General features: G+C 42.5%; 1 protein-coding gene across 1 annotated transcript in view; it reads left to right on the plus strand.

Annotated features, from left to right (window-relative positions):
* Window positions 1–3,884: 3,884 nt before the first annotated feature.
* LOC125911761 (receptor tyrosine-protein kinase erbB-4-like) overlaps window positions 3,885–12,774 on the plus strand; it is a 616,386-nt gene continuing 607,496 nt past the window's right edge. Inside the window, exon 1 of the mRNA XM_049615863.1 lies at window positions 3,885–4,649. Within this exon, the coding sequence (XP_049471820.1) occupies window positions 4,568–4,649 (82 nt within the window). The 5' untranslated portion in view covers window positions 3,885–4,567. The remainder of the gene's footprint in view (window positions 4,650–12,774) is intronic.

A 12,774-nucleotide genomic window follows, 5' to 3' on the forward strand; every position in this document is an offset into this window, starting at 1 on the left:
ATCCCTTCCTTTAATTTTTTTTTTAATGTTTATTTATTTTTGAGACAGAGAGAGACAGAACATGAACGGGAGAGGGTCAGAGAGAGAGGGAGACACAGAATCTGAAGCAGGCTCCAGGCTGTGAGCTGTCAGCACAGAGCCTGACGCGGGGCTCGAACTCATGGACCGTGAGATCATGACCTGAGCCGAAGTCGAACGCCCAACCGACTGAGCCACCCAGGCGCCCCAACAATCCCTTCCTTTAAAGATGAGGCAAAGGGCTCAGGTCTATGAAGTGAGTTGCTTGTAATCACAAGATAACTTAGAAAGATCAGGAGGAAGATGACAATAGGTGGGAGGAAGTGGGTATTAAAATCCTGTATCTATTTTTGAATGTTCAGGAGAATAAAATTGACTTATGATGAAGTCTTGTTTTCTTTTCTTGGTTGATATTTGTCCCAAATTTGTATTTATGGCCAAGAGCAAAATGTCTAAAGAAAGCAGCATGCTTAATTCATACTTTTAGGGAAGTCTTAGAAACAAGCTGAAGAGTGGGTTGAGTTATACGACCCTGGGACAAACTTACATATTGAATTTAACATTGAACTCTGAGATCAACGTATTCCCACCAGCAGCGTTCTGTCACTCATGACATCAAGTCTCTCCTCGAATTCTATTACTAATGGAAAACATGAAAGAAAATGGGGTATGAGGAGGTAGCAAAGACCAATGGAGTCTCTATGTTGGGGTTATGACCTCAGCCAAGGGAAATCATGAGAAACTATGAAAGAAAACTAAAGAATATGGGCCATAGCAAGATATTCAAGAGCAAGATATTCAATGGCCTATATCATCTCATTGAAGTTGGAATCCTTTTACTGTTTCATTGCTTACTGGTTTCAGGTAACAAAAATGAAACTGAATTAACTTAAGAAAAAGAGGGATTCAAATAACAGGAAAAGTCTGAATATTCTTCAGACCTATCTGAGCTTATGTGCTCCTTTCAAATGGCAGCTTCATTCTTTCTCACTGTAGCCTGGTCACTCCTACATAGAAGGAAACATGGGCCGTGTTTGGATTTTTTTTTTTTTTTTGTCTCAAAAGCTATCAGTGAATGACTAATATGAACTCTTTCTTTCCCATGCACAAAAATCCCAGGGAAGAGACTCAATGGGAATGACCATCTGTCAACCAGTTAACAATGACCAAGGCATTTTGATTGGTCTAACTTAGTATTTTGAGTGGTCTGCCTTGGAACAAAGGAGTAGGGGGTGTTGTTCCATGGAGGTAGATCCAAGTTAAAAATGTAGAACTGAGAGAAGGGGAGTTCCTAGGAAAGGAATACTGAGCAGATAAATCCAGATACAAACCTGTGGTTTTCCAAGTAATATGCTGGGTTACTCAGATTTGGTTTTTTCCCAGGTTGAAAATAATAGCAACATATTTTATTTAATTCAACCGATAAGGAATTATTATAAAGGTACATGGAAAATTGAAGAAATACAAAGATCCATTTCAGAAATCCTCTAGCAATCACAGAGGATATAGCATGTCCTTTCCATATCAGGTAGCAAATGTCCCCTATCTGCTGTTTTCTTATGATGACTCAGTTGAGATGAAAAGAAATGAGAGCATGGCTTTTACTTTCTCACTGTTCCAGTTGTTCCACACAGGGTACCATCTTCTTGTTTAAGAGTCTAGGGTCTCATATTCAAATTATTAAAGCTAGGCTCTGTTTGAGTAGACCAGTAACCATCAAAAGCAAAATAAGATGCTTTTGTTGGGTAGAACTTTCATGCCAATTCATTTTATAGGTTGCTGGTCAGATATACAACTTTGGCTAGGTAGCAGTCATTGTTTCAATCAAAACCAAACGATGGGGTCAAAGCAGAAGAAATTGAAAATTAGAGGCAAATCATGGGTATGTAAGGCAATTTAATTGGTGGATATCTTGTACAGACTGTCAAGCATCCAACAAAATTTAGACTATTTTTTTAACCAGTGAATATTAATTGAAATCCCTCTTTTGCTAAGAGTTATTTTAGATGAATAGGTGAGACAAAGGTATATAGGAAAGTCCCCGCCACAAGAAGACCTATAAAATTGATGAAGTCAAAACTATCACAATGGACACAAGTAGAAAAAACAAAAATAACCCAAATTATTCGGGGCATTTAATCTTTTCCTCACTTTAAGGTAAAATACACAATCCACTTCTTATAACCGTTGCCAGGAACGAGGCCTATTTTTAATACAGAAACAAATTATTTTGTTTGTTTTTTATCACTTAAGTTGTTACTCTGAAGACAGAAAGAAAATTTTAAAAGACGTAGTTTTCATAGAAGAGAAGTGTCTGAGCATCATAAGGAGCGGAAGGTAATTTAAGGAAAGGGGACTGAGAAGAGATTGAATGAAAGGAAAGAAAATAGAGGGGGGGGGGAGGGTGATAAAAATAGAAAGCAAAGATAATCCAAAGAGCAGCGTGCACAACTCTGAAGCAATCGGTACCACTCTGATCAAGTCAGTAGCTCTGTTCTGGGCTTAGTTTCTCCAGGCACTAGGCTGCTTCTGGGTAAAACAGCATGCTCAGCTTGGTCAGCCTCTTTTCTGTGCCCATTACTTGTTGTGGGCTTAAGAAAGGAAAGGCTTCAGGTTTCTGGGATGAGGCTGCTGTTTCTCTCTGTTCTCAGCTCCATGAAAATTCTTAAGGGACAAGGCTATAGATAAAAGATGTGAGGGAGGAGAGGGAAGGGCTCAAATGATGAGTGAGGTGGCTTGATTTTTAAGCTCCCCTGATACTTTGTATTTATATATTTGCTGTTTCTAGAGAAACATAAAAAGTAAAATAAATCATACATAGAATGCCTGTGCAAATAGCAAACCAATAACCTACTATCCCCAGGAGGTTCTGGCCTCTGCCCAGGGTACAGTTTCAGAGCTCTAAAAGGCAAGGGATATGTACTCTGATATGACCCAATTCTGGGATATTCTATGTCAAGTAAAGCACAGAAACTCCTATAGTTAGCAATAAAGTGGGGACGAGGGAGTGTGGACTTGGAGAGTGACAGCATAGAAGGGGCCTAACATTGGGTCCACTGTAGCATAAGCCTTGTCATTTGAAGTTGGTTATGTCCTGCCATGGCCTTAAGTTCTTTCACATTGAACAGCTGAGGAGTAGGACAATTGGTAGCCCTTTAGAACCAAATTCATAGCTTTGGACAAGAATCTGCTTACTGAGAATGAACCCCAAACCAAGTTGTCCTAGAGTCCAAGGAAAAGGTGAAAAAAGTCTGAAAATGAACGCACGCAGCTGTTACAAAAGTGGTCACTGTGAGGGTAGGAAACGTGGGATAGATGACATAGTTGGGAAAACAGGTGATTATCTCCCCAGGATTACCTAGTCAGCAGAGGTTACCGGTTGCTGAACCGCCTTTTAAACCACTGAGTGTGGAGCATGAAAGGTTAGAAAAGGGTAAAGACTTTATGCCGGAAGCAACGTTATCTTCCAGTTCTGGGTCCAGTCTGGATGAGCACAGGGGGACAATAGAGAAAATGGTTTAAGCAAAAAAAAAAAAAAAAAAAAAAAAAATTTTTTTTTTCTTCTTCTGTAAGCAACCCTCCGGTGGTCTCCGCACTCCGCGGGCCAGCTGTCTTGGGCCTTCTGTTTCAGTGCGTTGTCTCGGGTGAGCCCTTTAAATCCAGCTTTCTCCGCCCCCACCAGCACGCGCCCGCTCCCAGACAGGTGTTTTCCCAACTCCTGAGACTGAGGATTTTGGGGAGTGTCTGAGCCAATAAGGTTCCCCTTTGGGGAGTGGGGGGCGGGGGAAAAGGCGTGGCTAGTTGGGTCAGAGCGGGGGCGGGGTTTTCGCGGCTGAGCAGAGCCAGCCTGGTTGCGTGGAGGGTTGTTTTATCCGCCCCCCCACCTTTTTTTTTTTTTTACCCCCCCCCTCCCGTAGTCTTATTAATTTCTCTGTGGGGCTGCAGCTGGAGACCGCGGAGCGTTGGAAATGACGCTCGGAGCTTTAATTACCGCAGCCGCCGGACAAGTGTGAGGAAAGCTGACAGGAAAAAGGACAGGATCGGGGGAGAAGCGAGAAGCTACCCCCCCTTCCCCTCCCAATTTGGACTGGAGGTGCAAGGAAACTGAAAAGGGAGCCGAACATAGCCCGGCTGGGGGGGGGGGGAGCCGGAAACCTACCGCCTCTTTGCAATCAACTTTTTTTGGAAACCTTTTTCCCCCTTCCTTTTTATTGTTGACCAACCAGTGAGAGAAAGTCAGGAGGGAGCGAGAAAGCGAAGGCTCATACAGGGAAATAGCTGCACAGTCCGGCCCGGAGCACCACGCGCACACACTCGAGCACACTCCCACACAAGCGCGCACCCTCACCCCCTGCTCCGGTCCCCGGCCCTGGACCCGCCGGCGCGGACTCGGGCGCCGGTGCTCGGAGCCGGTGCACCGCGCACGTCGCGCGCCAGTCCCCCTCGCGCCCCGAAGCGCGCCTGGCCGAGGGATCTCCTCCGCGTGCCCGAAAGGGGATATGCCATTTGGACATGTAATGGTCAGCAAGGGATCTGAGACTTCCACAAAATGAAGCTGGCGACAGGACTGTGGGTCTGGGTGAGCCTTCTCCTGGCGGCGGGGACCGTCCAGCCCAATGCTTCTCAGTCAGGTGGGTCGTGCGCGGTTCCTTCTCGCGCTCCAGTTGTTGAACCTGCTCCCGCCGCCTTGGCTGCGTCGGGTGGCTCCCTCGCCCCCTTCCGCGAACCTGTGACCCGCTGGTTCCCAGGCACGGAGGGACCGCTCCACCCGGGCCTCTTCCGTGGGCTTTCGTTCGCCCCTCTTTCTGTCCCCAAACTTAACCTTTTTGTGTGCCTTCGTTTTATTTATCATGAACTACCACTCTGCGCCCCTATCCCTTTTTTCTCTCTCCTTAACCCCCCTTCTTTCTTTCTCGCGCGTTTTCTCCCAGCCTAAGCGGGATCCCTTCTAGTCCAGCCTGTGGTGCGGGACGTGGGAGACAGAATTCCCGAGTTAGAGGAGGCGGTCCTCTCGCCGTCCGGGCCGGGGAGAGTGAAAGCTTCCAAGAAGCGCGCGCCGCCCGGGCTTCCGAAGAGCTGGGGTCCCGGGCGGTGTCAGCTGGGCCTCTTGAGAGCGGGAGGACTGTGGGGAGTGGAGCTCCGAGAGCAGGGCTTTGCACCTGTGTGTGCTGCCGGAGGCCGCTGCGTCCCCGGCCGGTCGCCGGAGCTTGTGGGGTCAGACTCCTGAGCCCAGCCCAGGGCAGCTGGAGCGCGGCGGGAGGGCGCGCCTCCGGCGGGTGCACGGAACTCTGGGCCTCCCACGCCCGCGACTCGGAGCCTTCGCCCCATAGACTCGAGGGAGCTTGCATGCCTGCGTGCCCTCTTAAAAAAAAAGGGCGGGGGGTGGGGGGGAGGTTGACATACTTGAGCCGGGAGCCCGGCCTTCGCATCGGTGGCTGTGTTTGGCTTCAGGAGGAGTTCTTCCTGTAGTTCAACTTGCGATTGGCCGGAGTCCCTCCAACTTCTCTGTTTACTGCCCGGCGCGGCAGCCGAGCCGACCCGTTGCGTGAATTGATTTAACCCGAGGCGGGCGCGACTGCGCTGCCACTGTTAGCTGGAACGCTCGAGCCCCAGGTACTTGGACAGGCAGAAGGCTAATTGACCCCCGAGAGGCTGCGGGGTGGGGCTGGCGCACCGCGGCGGGCACGGCTAATGACAGCACCTGCAGTGCGAGGTTGCTCAAAGTTTCTGACACTTGAGTTTCCTGTGGATGAAAGTGGGACGGGAAAGGACGGAGGACCGGTGTCAGATGCAGCCAAAGGGGACTTTTTGGAGAGCGGGGGAGATTTCCGGGACCATCCGGGGCTGGCCGCGGGAGCGTGGGAGGCAGCTGGAGAAGAGAAGATAAAACCCCGCGGGAGTGGCGGTAGGAGACCTTTAGGCCCCGGAGGGTGTCCTTCTGACCTCACCAAGAAAACAGCGCTGTAGTTTTCCCGCTCCGCCTCCGCCGCTGCCGCCTACCCCTCCTAGCCTAGTAAATAACAAGTTACAATCATCGAGCCTTTCAAAATGACCTTCGAATGGCACCAATGTGCGCCGTTTGTACCGGCCGTTTGCACCCTCCCAAATGCTCCGAAATTCTTCATGCATACCAGGTCCCGCGCTCCAGCCACCTCCGGAATTACACCAACACGGACTTGAGATTCCAAGCGGCGTCTTAGATACATCCCTTTTTATCTCCCTCCCCACTCCAAGTCCCTTCATATTTTCCCTCAATGGGTTGATTATGCACATTGACCCATTCAAAAGCAGTTGCCCGACCGACAGGCAGGCTTAGCGGAGAGGAATTTCTACGAGGCAACCTACTGGGGGCTGTCTGGTTCAGCCTCAGCCGCTGGGGGACCCGGCTCCGAGTCCGCAGCAATTTGGTATTAACTGTGTGGCTCAGGGTTGAGCTATGCCGAAAAGCCCTTTTCAGAATTTCTGCAAAGAATGTAATCCAAATTAGTTCTGCAGCTGTCCTTTTCCTCGTCTCAGGCGACACCGCCTCGCGCCCTCGCTGGTCTCTTCTCTCTTCCCCCCCGCGAATTGTCAGACCCACAAGTGAGCCCATTTAGAGCGCGAGGATTAGCGTGCCATTGTTGTTCCGTGCGTGACTCTGTACTTGAAATTCTAGGGGCACAAAGGCGAGCCTTGCTTGTTCAAAACACAAAGTGATCTAGATGAAAGGGCCGCACACAAAAAAAGCTCTCGGGTGCATCCCTGGGATAATTGTGACACCCACGCTAAGGTGATCCACTGGAAACTGTAAAATGCCCCGGGGACTTCTTTTTTTCGCCCTGCCCCACCCCCATCCTGCAACAACACCTCGCAAGGAAAGTTCAGCTGGTTTTAATATAGTGCTTTTATAAAACCAAGTTACTGTCTGGAGTAGGCTGTGTATGTGAAGCTGTATGTTCCCAAGTAAATACATACTGCGTGTCTCCCCTCTCGCGGTTAGCAGTCAGTAGCAGTTTGGAGGAGTTTGTTTTGGTCCAAATGAGAAATTAAGTGCGGATAAGTAAACTAAGCTGCCAGAGGGCGACAAGATGTTGAGTGAATTGCTTTTAGATGAAACAAATTAAGGAAACGAGGGAAGACAATCTGCTTCTCGCATTATTAGACACGCTTGGAGTTCAGGGGAAAGTGGCATATTTTTGAAATGCTAATTTCTTAAGAAGCAGAAGGAATGCACCTTATTTACTGCTCTATGTGAACAGAATAAAGATATGGGTAGGGGAAGGATTCTGTTGTATAGATTTAAGATATTTATTAAAATAATTGTAATGGAAGAGGTCCTGTTTTTGTATGTTTTCTTCTATTGCTTTAGAGAAGACAGTTTTTAGATAAATCTGAAGGACTTCGTCTCATTTCCAGTAACTCATTTTATCTAAACTATTATAGCCAAAGGCCCTTTATATGACCATTATAAAGCCTTCGCTACCAAAAGGAGTAATTTCAGAATTTCTGTTTTCCTGGTATGATTGAAAACTAACATCACCTTTGAATTGAAATACAATATATAGTAGTGAAGTGATGCTCTTACATACCTCAGTAGATGTGGGATGGACAAGTTCAGTTTCCATTTCTTATTTCCAAGTAACTTAGTCCTGCTTTTCATTGTATAAAATAACATACATTTTTTGCTACATATTTAAGATACATCTCCAAACCTAGGGTTGATTCTTTAATACACATTTGAGAATAAAAAAAGTTAACAAAACTTACATAAATGGTGATAAAAGATATTAAATATATTTTCAAAAATATCAATCTTCTTTCCTACACATGTTTACTGTAAGCACATCCATGGGGTACACTGTTTTAATTTTGAAATTCTAGTGTATGTAAAAGGAATCTTTTTAGATGAGGTATTTTTTTCTTCAGAATGGTTCTAAACAAATTTATACCTATTATAACTGCAAATCACTTGAAAGTACTATCCTATGGACTGTTACGATAAAATTGAATGACTGGTTGTGTCATGATTCCTCATTTTCTGATTTTTTTTCCTCTTAAACCAAACTGCTTTTATTTTAATTATTCATGCGTAGAAAGTCATTTTTTTTTTTTGAAAATCAGTACTTACTGCTTTATATATATTTTCATTTAGTCACTGGAAATGTGTTTTAATTAAGAAATTAGATTAGAATATTTACCAGGGCATGCACTTTACAGATTTATGGATTTTTTACACTAACCTGAACACAGTAAGTTTGAATTGGCTGATTTTTAGAGTTTGCATTCATTTGAGGGAAAAATCATATTTCCTCCCTAGAGTGGATTCAAATATTTAGTATTCATGAGCTTTCATCCCTTTAGTTCTTAAATAGAAGTACTATTTATCATGTCTTATGCATTCACCCTTTCCATTACTATAGATTCTTTCTTTACATCTTATTATTTATTGAGTTTACACATGTGAATATATTCCCCTCCACCACTAAGTGTATTCTTTTCTGTGTGTGCCTTTCCCAGCAACCTGCCACTCAGCCACTGCAGGAGTCCTCTGAGCCAGTTTTCATTCTTTCTTTCTGATAAATCTGATATGGCTGGTTGGCTGGACAATTGCAAGCCATTCCATTGCGCAGATTTATTCCTGAAAGAAAATAAAAAGGCATCGATCCAAGATCACTAGCACATCTCAGAAACCCTGACTCCAAGGCCAGATCTTTCTATAGAGAAGTCCCTTTTTCCCTATCTCTTGCCTCTTTTCTTCTCTTGACCAAGGAAGGAAGGTAGACTACTGTCATTTCAAAAATACTAGGGATGCAAGGAATTGTCTCTCTAAATATTCTCTGAAGCCTTGTGATTATAGCCACCTTGAGATGAATGACTATGTAAGGTACACATTTTAGACAGTAAATTGAATTAGAGTACCTTAAACATTATAATGCTTTGAAGTGGTGTTATGCTTATATTATTTTAAGCCAGTTATTAAGAAGATTTAACATATTAAAAATAGCAACAAGTTTTTGCTTAATTTTACAGTGTTCTGCTGCTGTTGGACATCTATGTGTAATTTGTAAGTGCCCAAAACATAAATGAAGCAAATGATCCAAAAAGATATTCTGTTACTTGCAGACTTGCTGGCACTTGCTGTCTGATTTCACCCTTTGAGTGATACTGCTTTATAAAGATGTTAGTGTTTACATTAAAATTATCCTATACATGTTCAAGCCTATAGCGGTTCTATAAAAATTGTCACACATACTCCACTGTTATCTTTTACAATGATCTGAGTATGTATTCAGGGTAGAATCTAATTATAAACTTTTCTTCAGGTTATATCATTTTAGGAATGTTCTATGTTATATTTGACCATATGGAACAAAACTTCATCTTTAATATGCATTTTCTGAATTATTTTAACTATTGGGAAGTTTGTGTAAAACCTTACTTTCAAGCTTTCTAACACAGTTGTTGACTGGAGTTTACAGTTTACAGTGACCGTTTCTTAATTTTCTTAATATTGTTTAATGAAAAGGTCCTAGATCAATGTGTTCTGAACCATAGCTGTTTTACGTAATTTGAAGGACACATTAACTGCTGATTTTGTGGTTAAGTGTGACATAGGACACAGCTAGGTGGTTTAAATCAGACCCACTGTAAATTTCTACATTGTATGGCGGTTCCTCCCATTTCTTGTTAATACCTTGAGCAACTCACTCCATGTCTTTGTGACTTGGCTCCTGTGCCTGAGGGGGAAAATGCATGTGACACACTCTGTTTCTCCAATGTATAGCAGTTTCTGAAAAATGACTTTAAAGTCTTTTATAATACTGAGATATATTCCAGTCCAGTTAATTGATATATTTTAAAATGTGTACACACATATAAATAAACATAATGTAAACTTTCAGCAGACTATGTCTGCCATAAGAACACCTGTCCTCATGAAATAAAGAGGTTATTAAATCCAAAACATTTGTATTTGAAGTCCGTTTCCCAAAAATATTACTTTTCAGAATTGCTCTGTGATCTTTTTAGATTTCATTGTGTGTGGCTTTTTCTCTCCTGGGTTGTTGATAATTCTGACATGTTTATTAAATAAATTGACCTGTTTTCCAAATCTTTAATAAAAGCTTTAAAGTCACTTTCTTGTTTTCATACTGACACTGAAACTAGTGGTTTCTATTTGTATTAATTTTTTAAGAGGGAAGAGAACTGTCTCACTTTTATGACATAGAGGTGAAATATATGGGGCCTATTTGTAAAGTGTTTTTTTTTTTTTTTGAACATACAGTAATTGTTTTACAGTTGTTTTCATTTTGAGTGATTGCTCTGCAGGCCCGTTGCTTTGCACAAATCCAGGGGGCAGCAGCCACATAGAATTGAATGGGAATGGTGCACACTTGAGCTGTGGGCAGTGGCACAGCAGCCCTGCTATTGTGTGATGATACAGAATAAAGCACCAGAATGAAAGTTAGAAGAATCGGATTCTGGTCACACAATCATTTTCTATGTGATCTTGGGTTAGACTTCCTGCTCTGTGTCTCCATTTCCTCTGTCTCTCTTAGTATAGCTAGAGTGATACGTAAATGCTTCACATCTTGAATTTTTAGCATGATTCAGTTAGAAAAATTGTGTTTAGATTTTTTATAAAGAGAAATCCTTTGGTTTTTAATTAATTTTGTTTAGTGGACTTCTTTTCAAGTGAATTCATGTGTTGTAGCCCTGGTATCTAAAAACAGGTAAAAGGGGAAAAGGAGGGCTGCTTTTGTTAAAGCTGCAGCTGGATGCCAGCTTTGTCCTTGACTTTGTCACTCCCCCACTTTCTTTCCATTCTTGCCTCTACTCTCCTGTGCTTGCTTCACAGAAATCTAGCACTGTTTAGAAACTACTGATCTAGTGCAGTCCTATCATTTTTTTTAAGTGAAGAAAAAACTAGAAGCACAGAGAAGTGAGATGATATAAGTTGGTTGGCAGCTTCTGACACCAGTATCATTTTTCCTTAACACATGTAGTACTTGAGAAGTTTGCAGACACTTAGAAAAAGGAATAAGCAAATACAAAGTTGTGTTGCTTTAGAAGGGAATTGCAAAATTGAAATGAAAGCAAATGGATTGGAACCATAAGCCTAACTACCATACTGTGAAGTTCCTTTCAAGGGGAAGACTGTGGGATCATCAGCATCTTTAATTTATATTTAGGAAGTAATCATTGATTGCATTTGTAGCTTGCCACACATTAAGATTAAAAAAAAATAGAACAACTTTGTTAAAACATAGTTCTGTAAGAGGATTTGTACAAGGATCTGATGAGACCTATCCATAGAATTTTGACTCTGAAAGTTAAATAAGAGTAGTCCACATTTGTATCTGTATACAAGATATTCTTTTCCCTGGGACTTTATGAAGATGACCAGCAAGTAGAGAATGGTTATGTCTCTATTCTGTATTAAGCAATATACATGCTTAAATAAAATGACTTACAAAGACTAAACAATAGGCTCTTCATCACCATTTAATTGGTGGGGACCCTTAACCAGCAAATCTGTGGAAGTATTTCAGATTCTTCCAGGGCCATCCTTGGACTAAGGTTCTTTTTCTTTTCCACTGTCTTTGTTGGGCTGCCTTCTTTCTTCGGACCCCTACTAAGATTAGTTATATTCTTTGAACAAGTATATAAGCTGTGCTTTAAGTACTAAGGCTTTATAAATGTATTTCTGTGACAATTTGCCTCCCTCTAGTTGCCTTCTGTAAGATCCTGCCTGTGGGCCTTGTTACTTTGCTGTTTTGTTGATTTAAGCCTAACTCTTTTTGGTTGTCTCTGTCTTCCCTCAAGGGTCAGTGCTTCCTGGGACATAATCAGCATTCTCCTGGGCCATAGTGACAGAAGGGAAATTAGAAACTTATTTTGGCAGGAAGAGTCAATTCCTGTTAGGAATTTGAGATGAAAATGGACCCCCTGTAAAACATTAACATAGACGCACCATGAAACTTCCTGTGTAACATCATTAAACCTCTCCCCTGAGATATAGCTCAGGGTCATTACTGTTAATCACGTTATTTCCAATATTGTAGGGGTTAGTGAAGCATACTAAACACCAGTAAGAATATGCAAGACTCAGTTTCTGACTCTAGGGAATTAGAGTAATAGGTATCAAGGCTGTATGAACGTTTACATATATTTCATTTGAAATACAGCCTAAAGGTGTTTAAAGAGAAGACACTGAATGGTACAATAAACACTTGTTTGTTTCCCAGAAATATCAGATTTGTAAATAGTAAATTTCACCTAAATTTTTACTACTCATCTGACTGTTACCATATACATATACCAGCATGGGTGGACATTCAGGTTTTAAGCCTTTAGGATACAAGTAGGTATTATAAACCTGCTTTAAATAGATGCATCTTCTTTGATCTGCTAAGGATTATCTCATGGCTAGGCTTGTTAGGACTAAAAAAAAAAAAACAAAAAAACACAAAAACTGGCAATAGATTCTCCAGGTTCTGTGACTATATCTAGTATGGTTATACCTTGATTAATAAGTTGTACAATTCTGTATTTCAGGATGGGTCACCATCACTAGTAGGGGAATGCCTACTAGTCATGGGGTCATGGATGGTAGTGACTATTTTGCTGTATAGGTGAACTCTCCTTTTATTAAAATCTGTCTTTGTCATTATTTTCTGTTCTTCCCCATGGGCTTAGAGAATATGAGAATATGAGTTCCTTTCTACAGAGACCTATGAAAACCAAATAAAAATAAAACAGAAACAGTATGTCTTT

The sequence above is a fragment of the Panthera uncia genome (genome assembly GCF_023721935.1).
Source record: "Panthera uncia isolate 11264 chromosome C1 unlocalized genomic scaffold, Puncia_PCG_1.0 HiC_scaffold_3, whole genome shotgun sequence".
NCBI classification, from domain to species: domain Eukaryota; kingdom Metazoa; phylum Chordata; class Mammalia; order Carnivora; family Felidae; genus Panthera; species Panthera uncia.